This window comes from Ammospiza caudacuta, chromosome 2 (genome assembly GCF_027887145.1).
Source record: "Ammospiza caudacuta isolate bAmmCau1 chromosome 2, bAmmCau1.pri, whole genome shotgun sequence".
NCBI lineage: Eukaryota > Metazoa > Chordata > Aves > Passeriformes > Passerellidae > Ammospiza > Ammospiza caudacuta.
In genome coordinates, this window is record NC_080594.1 from 48969836 (window position 1) to 48978777 (window position 8942).

An 8942-nucleotide genomic window follows, 5' to 3' on the forward strand; every position below is an offset into this window, starting at 1 on the left:
GAGCAATCTCCACCTCTTGCTTTCAGCCCCTGGAAAGCTCTGGCTCACTTTTTTTTCTGAAGAACTCAAATGACTTAAGTTGCTAACCTCAGGCATATTAGTGGGGAAACACATTCCGTTACATACTTTGACAGAAGAACACTGCATTACACTGGAAATCTCTCAGAAAGACTGAAACCAAAAAGGGAGGTTAGAAAGAAAAAAGTGTAAGAAAAGGTTATGAAACAAGCCCTCAATACACCTAGTAAAGAGAAGGCAGAGTGAACAACTTACTTTCAAATGGTGGATGCAAATGGAACACCCAAGAGACTGTTGGCCTGAATTATCAGATCTATTTCAGTTGCTAAAATAAAACCTTTCTCCTGCATTCAGCAGTGAGTGCCCTCATTTGAACATCCCTTTTTTCCTCCCTGTAACCCAAAATACTTCTACAAGCAGCACAGCTTGTAATGACTTGCACCACATTAGCTCAGCTGGTGAGAGCATGGTGCTAACAACACCAAAGGCACAGGTTAGATCCCTGTATGGGCTATTCACTCAAGGGCTGGACTTGATGATCCCTGTGGACTCCTTCCAATTCAAAATATTCTGTGATCCTCACCTTTAAAGTATGTCCCACAGAATAACCCAGGCAATCTTGTAACAGCTCAGTCATTTTTCATTAACCAAACAATCTGGACTGAAAACATCCAGAAGATGACTAAGATGTTCATCCTTGAGGTTTTGGTAAACAGCTGGGCAGGCAAAACTCCTAACACAGGTAAAGTTTACTCAAGCAAACACAAAATTTTGTTACAGGACAGGCCAGTGTTATGAAATTAGTTCTCTTACTTGCTATTACAATTTTTGCTGTCCTTCACTTGAAGGCAAGCTGTCTCTTTAGACATGTCCTCTTAACAAATACATCACAACATATATTTTACTACAGCAAAGCTTCAGCAAGTCTGTTATCAAAACAAAACTCTACACTGTATCTGCTTCCTGTCATCACTCCAACATTATGGTGAAAAGTCCTACTGGCTCAGTAACACACTTCTTGATGGCACAAGGATCATAGGTGGACAAGCATGACCTATACAGAACAGGAAGAACAGAATACTAGTTCTATATGCTAAATGCAAAAAAAAAAGGACTTTTTGCCCAAGCTCTATTTGGCAGAACAGAGTTTCCCTCACTTAAAGAACTGCAAATATTCGTTCAAATTGAGAGAAATACTTTATCCCCCATTCTCAAACCTGAAACCAATCAGCATTCCCAAATCAGGGTAGAATCTTTGCCAAACGGGTTCAATAAAAAGAAGGCAAGCCATGATGAAGAGACTGAAAGAATCCTGGAATGCAATGAGGAATTTAAGGGGAAAAAAAATAAAGAAACCAAAACCCCCACCCCACTTCTACAAACTGAATCTCATTAATTCAGCATAACACTGATGACAAAGTAGTCAGTTTGATATTCTTACACACATTATTACACCATTCCATTTTATTGAAAGACACTACAATTAGTGGAAAGATCTTGCCCTTCAAAATATCCTGATGTTGGCACGGGGAGGGCACATGTTTTACTCCAGATATTTATAAAAGCCTCTGGAGAAAATGAAGCAGAAGAACTTCCCCACTTCACATATTCATAGCTGTACAGCAGATAGCATGTTACTGGCAGTATGTAGCCTGTAAAAAATCCTAAAACATGATTTTTTCTTAAAAATAGCTGCCCAAACAAGCCATGTCTAGAAATCTTCGCCCAGAAAAGGCACCCTTTGCTCAAAGGAAAGTTTGCTTGAGGGAAAGAAAAAAAGCCCACAAAAGTGACAAGTGTGTAACATTCCACAGTTCATCTAGAACTGCTGCAGCCCACTCTAAATTACAATGTCAGTGGCTGTTTATGCTCTAAGGAAGTACAGTAAGTACAGTACAGCCCATTCAGGTTGTTGGAATGCCACTGATCATACACTCAATTGCATCTATTCATTAGAAACACTCAGCCCACAACAGCAGCTGCTTTTACCACCACACCCCAAACACCACCCAGTTGCCCCAGGTGATTCCAGTGGATTACCAGCCCACAGGACAGATACCCCACACTCTTGTACCCGTACAGTGACTGCAAGTTATCCTTCCAAGCCCAAGCACTTCTATTTACTAAAGAATGGCATATTAGGTGTGCTTTTGGTTTCAAGCTTTTACAATGAAAAAGGTCTAGTCTTTTACAGTCATGCTCTGTGAGTTTCAAAACTATTTAGGCTGCACTAATTATTTTTGATTGAAACTCACTAAATAATTACTGTTGAAAAGATGACTTAAGCAAACAACAGACAAGTTGCTCCATTTGTTTCAGAAAAACAATGACTAATTATGTGTGTTATTTTGGTTTCTATCTCTTAAAAACAAAAAATTATGTAATCGTGCCTTCTTTCAGGTGAACAGTGAAGTCCCCATTAGGTTTAGGGGATGAGATTTCACTATAAAACCAAAAACTACACAATGGCTGAAAAATAGAAATCTTTCTGGAAGAAAACAGGTAATTTAAAAAAATACTGGCAACTTCCTAAGCAATTAAAAAAAAAGTCTGTTTTCCTATGTAACACCTATGCTGACTGCAACCAAAAGACATGAGAATTTGATATTTACTTCATGAATTACACTGCATTTCATATACTCGTTAAGTCCATCAAGTGGTTTATAATGAACCTCCTGGCTGTGTGGGACTTCACAGAACAAGAGTAAAGTAATAAAATGTTATGTTTCCTTTTTATTTAATAAAACTAATTTCTATTTAATCTTAAAACGTAAGAGTCACTTTAGGCAGAACAGGGAGGTACAAACCCCAGTAAGCAACATCTCTAGTAGGATGTAAAATGGTTGTTTTTAAAATCTATCCATGCTACAGATACGTGGAGCTAGTAAGAGCATTAAATAGAAGTATCCTTTTTCTAGCCTCTAAAATTATTTTCCTTTTTAATTGTCACTACTTCCCTTCACCCTTCCAAAAGCCAAAATTGTGACTTAATAAACAGACTGAAGAAGAATCCTGATCCTTGCATGGTGTCCACCACATTTCCCACAAGGTTAGTGTTAATATTCAGTGCTCCATCCAGGACATCAAAAATCATCAGCCCAAACCCAGCTGGAAAATGGAGTTCCAACTGAGTGTTATAGCCCTCTACTCCTTCTTCACAGCCTCCTAGAATGCTCATGAATAGAACTTATGACAAAATGCCAGACACTTCAGGATGCTTGCAGCACCTGAACAGCTGATTTGTGTACCATGAAGCAGGATCAGGAGGAGTAAAATTTTGTATTCTGCAGGCTTGCTCTAGTGGAAGGCTCAAGTAGAACATTAGCTGTTCATGGACTGAAATCCTTAACCTCAAAACAGCTTCTCATGGCTTTTGAAAGGGGAAGGTTGGTTGTGGGCTTCAATGCCCATTTACCAACCTCACACAAGCACTGGGTTCAGAGGTAAATAAAAACATCCCCAAAGAAACTGAAGCTGCCTTCACTTCTCTGGTAAATCAGAGATCTGTGGCTGCCCACAGGACTACAGAAGATGTCCATGTGGCAGGCATTCAAAGGCTGTGATTCACAAGCAGGGACAGAGCAGCTTGGGATCACTGATTTAAAACACATCATGATACAAAAGAGTTCAGCGTCTGATTCAGAACAGCTCAGGCACCAGGGGGAAGAGAAGAATCTAGAGGCATTAATCAGGTCTGTCACCCTACACTATGCCATCTCCAAGGTCAGATAACATTCACATCATCTCAAGAAGCTCCACTCATTCACACCCTCCAGGACAGTGAATCTTTATGTGGTCTAGACTCACCCTAGGAAACTCAGCACTTTTATTCACAGGATTCCAGTCTTGAAACCTCTGTTTGGACCTTAGCCAAATGTGACCCTGGTTAAGCACAGACCTGAGTGCCAAATACACCTAAAGAATAGGCCCAATAATGCCATTGCCAGGCAACAAGTCATAGCTAGGGAGAAACAACAAATGGGAGGATGGAAGAATCATGGTCAATGAGGAGGGGCAAAAAAAAGCCCAACCAAAAATGTGAGCAAAACTTAAGGAGCAAAAATCTCCACATCAGAGTCAGAACTGAGTTCAATGCTCTAGAAGCAGCAATACCATTGTATGAACATTGAAGTCAAAATAGCTGAATATATAAAAAAATTTACACACATACTTCATTACACTGCTTTGAATACCAAGACATTTTAACAGGTGTTCAGGTATTTCTGGTTTATACATTGGCTTAACATTTCTGTGCTGTAGTGTGCTCAAAGTACTTTCCAAGATTTCAGCCCAACAAGCCAAGTTCTATGTGTGAACGATTTGTCCCTGTAACCTACCAAATGTGCATTTCCAATCCAGAATCCAGCTGTGCTCATTTAACCTTGGCTCATATGAACAGGGAGTGTTCCCATCCTAAACAGCTAGGGAAATTTAGAGGCTAGAGTTCTAAAAAACACTGCTTTCATGATGTACTAGAGATCAGAGAAAATCCTTAGTTCCTCCAGTTAAATAATTCAGTACAGCATCTTGGTACACTGTACTAGGAAGTGTTTAGTTGTTCTGCAGCACTTCTTATTAGATATGCAATCTACTCTAGCTCTGATTATCTTGTGTAGCATAAACTCTTTGGCATACAAACAGCACTAATTAATATTTATATGGCTCCAGGGAAATGCATACTCTTATACTGTTTATAATAATGCTTGATGTTAGTTTTGTTATACAGAATCAGAATATAGTCTAGGAGAGTAAAGAGACTCACATTCTGCCATTAGTGAATGGGGGCTAAGTTTTGAAATCAAGGAGATGCTGCTGAATGCACTTTGGTTTTAAATCTCTCCAATTTGTATCAAGGACTATAAATGGAAATGTTTCAGCTTGCAAACAACTTCTATTCAATCGTACAAGTGTTCCTACAACACTCAGAATCTGAACCCAAACCAGCATTTTTTCTCTAAAAAGCCAAATTTTGAACTACTCCTGGACAGAGGTGAAAGTTGACACCAACAACGGAAGCACAAGCAAGATGAATGCAGCTCAACACAAAAAGAATGTGCTCTGCACCATGTGAAAAGTCTTTGAATTAAGAATATATTCTAGCATCAATCCCAGGATGACAAAAATAAAAAGCATCTCTACACCAAGTCTCTGATCTGAGCAGGGCTACCACCTCCTAATAGAAGCAGAGAAAGCAAAGAAAAGGTGTGGACAGAATCACTGCAGTCAGCTGAACATCTATCCAAGCCCTCCTGCTTCTGGCCAGCAGCAAGTGAGAGTCTTCAAATACCAGATATTGTGTCTATAATTTCTTACAGTTTTTTCTGACAGTGAGCTGGGCTTAGATGTACTAGACAAAATTGCACCCTATTACTCACAACTAAGCCTTGTTACTAAGCATTGCAGGGAAAATGAAGAAACAAAAAAGAAAAAAGAAGAAAAGAAAGCTAATAAAAAAGACAAGCTACCTTTTTCAGTCTCATTTATCAACTGGGGAAACCATAGAATAATCATAGAAGAATCCTAGAGGTGACCATGACTGTCTTTAACATAAACGAACACCACACTAGTCACATCTGTCCCCAGTAAGTCCATCTATTCTGTTGCTCATACAGAAATATGACTGCCAGAAGAATCAGTGCATTTCCATGATTTTGACAGCCACCACCAAAATCCTTTCTTCAGCCCAGAGTATGAACTTGTTTTGACAGCAGTGCCAATCCTCCCCTCCCAGCTCTTACGTACCTGATCACAACCTGCATTCACCAGCTCCTGGAGCATCTGCCTGTTGACTTCCACGGCTGCTGAGGTGCTGGACTCATTAGCAAAGGGCAGTAGGGAATATCTGATTTCTCGCAGAGCTTTCTGATATGGTCCAAACTTGGGTGTTTGTCTCATCTGCTGCTGCCTTGCAGCATCCTTCCCTATTAAAATCTTAGGCTCCAGAGAAGTTTCACTGCCTGCTCCAATTGGCAGCCCCTGACCTGAAGATTTGGATGGCTGCTTTAAACCTTCTCGAATCTCTTGCAGCCTTTGTCTGCTGTTTCCAGAATACGTCGTAGCAGGAAAAGTCTTTGGCCTCATTGTTGATCCAGTTTTCTCTGAGCATAAATACAGCTTGATTCTTTGTTTCTTTTAAATTATTTCAAAAAGTGTCACTTGATGGTATCAATTTCTTGTAAACATAATCCTTCACAAAGAAGAAAAGGCAAAACTCTCTCAAGAGATTTTTGCCAATGTTTTACTTCAGCTCACAATCTTCACATTTCCTATAGAAAATGATAATCTGTGGAATCACCATTTTGCAGACTGACAGTGACTGAAAAAAAAAAAACCAGAAAGTACATTCAGTTAAGCAGATATTGTAAATGCCTCTGAAGTCCCAGCATGACAATTAATCAAGTGAAAATGAATCAGTTGAACCTCTTAAGCTGTCACAGTTGGATACCCTTTAATGATTTTCACTTTATCTGTTTTCAGCAGGATTCTAGAACATTTTCTCAACATTAATAAATACCTCATTTTTCTTGTAAGTCTAATCTTCAAAATAAATTAAAATAAAACTCCTAAAAACCAAGGTTTAAAAAAATAATTTAAGAATTTTACAGTACCTAATTGTGGCAAGTTTCCTATCCAATTGCATAACTGAATTCTGGACAAGCCTATACTATTTCATAAATAGGGAAGAGTATGCTTATGAAATGTTTTTCCCCCACTTAAGATTTTGTTTGTTTTACACTAGCTGAGCACAGTTTCAGAAGTTTATGAAAAAGATTTATAATGGAAATATTGATGACTCTAACCATAGCAACTTCTAGTATTTTAATAATAAAGCAAATAACAGAAAGACAAGATATTTTGCCTTTCCACGTGAATAACTTAGCAAAGTCCGAAGGTAGCAGTGCTCACCAGATCTGCAAGGAAGAGGGGAGGAAAACAAAGAAGAGAGGAAAGGGTATATTGATATTTCATTAGCTGTGCCTTATAGGGAAGAAAGGGAAAAGATGGGTAAATGGAGCTACACATAAAGAGTGGAAGATGAAGAACCAGATCATACAGCATCCCAACACAGAAAAAGAAGACTTTGAGACAGCTGTTATGTTCTCTGCTGCACGTCAGCTCTTCTGCAGAGAACACCTATGCAGCACAGCTGAGCAACTGTAAAACTTGTGATCTCCATGCAGCAGAGGTTACAACAAGAACCCTGCCTTAACTAAATCTTTAAGCATCACCATAACACAATCATGGAATAATGGTGCATTTGGAACAGGATTAAAAGACAGCCTCATCAGAAATGCAACCTTGCTATTGATGCTGGTTATGCAAGTTGGCTTCTTCTGCTGCCATTTGCACTTGCAAACTGACTCCTGAATGGTGCTCCAGCCACCTTGCTGGTGAGGGAAGAATTCCATTCAGTTGTTTCCAAATTGCAAATACAGAGGATGGTAACACACTGTATGTTTCTTCCAGCACCCAGAAGTCAATTGGATTTTTTGAAAAAAGTGCTTCACTTTTGATCCTAGGACATTTATCACTGAAAAGGATTTCGCAGGGAAGTACTGTTCTTTATTTTCCTATGCTCATACTAAAAATTCTTTTTGTTGTGATAGCTGTAGCACTTCCCAAAACCAAACCATTTCCAAGCATTTACTATCACTTCTCACTTCCAAGCAAACAGCTTTCTGCTGTGAAGCCCAACAGAATCAGGACACATTCACCTCTGAAGCCTGCCATCACTTCCTCATCAGGACAGAGTCCACTTCAAGCTTTCCTCTACCAAGGTCTCAAATGCAACACTGCAGTCAGACCCCAGACTCTTCTATGACACTTTACCAGACTGAAATGCAGGAGCACAGATTAATCGCTTGAGATTAACCCAAGTCAACATTTTTTTGTTAGGATTTAAATGCTCCATTAACTAAAAAACACCCATAATGTGTTTGAGGTCTTGAGCTCCTCCATTCTCCACTCTCCATGAATACCCTGCAAAGCTAACTCACAGAGAAGTGACAGCAACATTTGCCAATTGTTTTAAGGGAAGTGCTAAAGCTGTTCACCCAGATATTTATGTTCCCACAAACCAGTCAGTAACAGTTCAAGCTTTCATTGTCTCAAGTGAAGACAAAAGCAACTGCAGGATCTCAAAAAGAGGTTTTTTTCTACTTGGACAGAATATAGCAAAAGATAACACACAGGCTTGGTAAAAAATAAAACACAATAGTATTGCAGCTTTCTTTGGATTACATCATAACTAGCTAGTGCTTAGAAGATACAAAGCAATTAATTGGTTGATAATTTTCTTTCTTTTCCTGACAGCAGCAGGCACCATATGGCTTGGTTTAGGCATCTGGGTTGTTCTTCCTTTTCAGTCCCTGTGCCAGTCCTCAGGCCTGGGACACGCTGGGAGAGCTTGCAAGCCCCCCACCTTTTTGCAGCAAAAGACTGCTTTCCCACTTACACACATGCTTCACATAAAGAACTTCTGTGACCTTTGGCCTCAGCTCGAGTCTAATGATGCTGGGTCAAGCCAGCTGGCAACTTCCTCAGCTTACATTTACAATGCTGCTTAAAGCAGAAACCATCCATACTGTCGTTCAGGCAGTATGGATGAGAGCAGCAACAGCACTAAGTATTTGAGCTAACTGCAAACCTGTTTCATATTTTGCAGGGGGTTTTTTTAAACTAAATATGTAAGATAAGCAAAAAAAAAAAAAAAGGAACATTAAATATTACAGATGATTTACAAGGAAAGACAAGCTGCTGGCTTTTTTCATATCTTCCTGTGATTTGCATTTTTCAGAAAAAAACCCCATAAAGTGGTTGTATGCTTTAAAAGGTATGTAATGTGTCTCATTCTGTCTAAGCATTTCTAACTGTACATCTGGATTTGGATAATTTCAAATACTTCTAATCTGCACCCTGCCTGC

At 39.3% G+C, this 8942-nt stretch overlaps 1 protein-coding gene across 3 annotated transcripts in view; it reads right to left on the bottom strand.

The window, feature by feature from the left end:
- Positions 1-8942, bottom strand: part of LATS2 (large tumor suppressor kinase 2) — a 48661-nt gene that overhangs the window by 38053 nt on the left and 1666 nt on the right. For 2 of the 3 annotated variants that reach the window (XM_058825098.1, XM_058825097.1), the window contains exon 2: positions 5761-6334. In XM_058825098.1, the coding sequence (XP_058681081.1) occupies positions 5761-6099 (339 nt within the window). In that variant the 5' untranslated portion in view covers positions 6100-6334. Of the gene's footprint in view, positions 1-5760; positions 6335-8942 lie in introns of those variants that run through there. The other variant, XM_058825099.1, reaches the window with a different exon arrangement.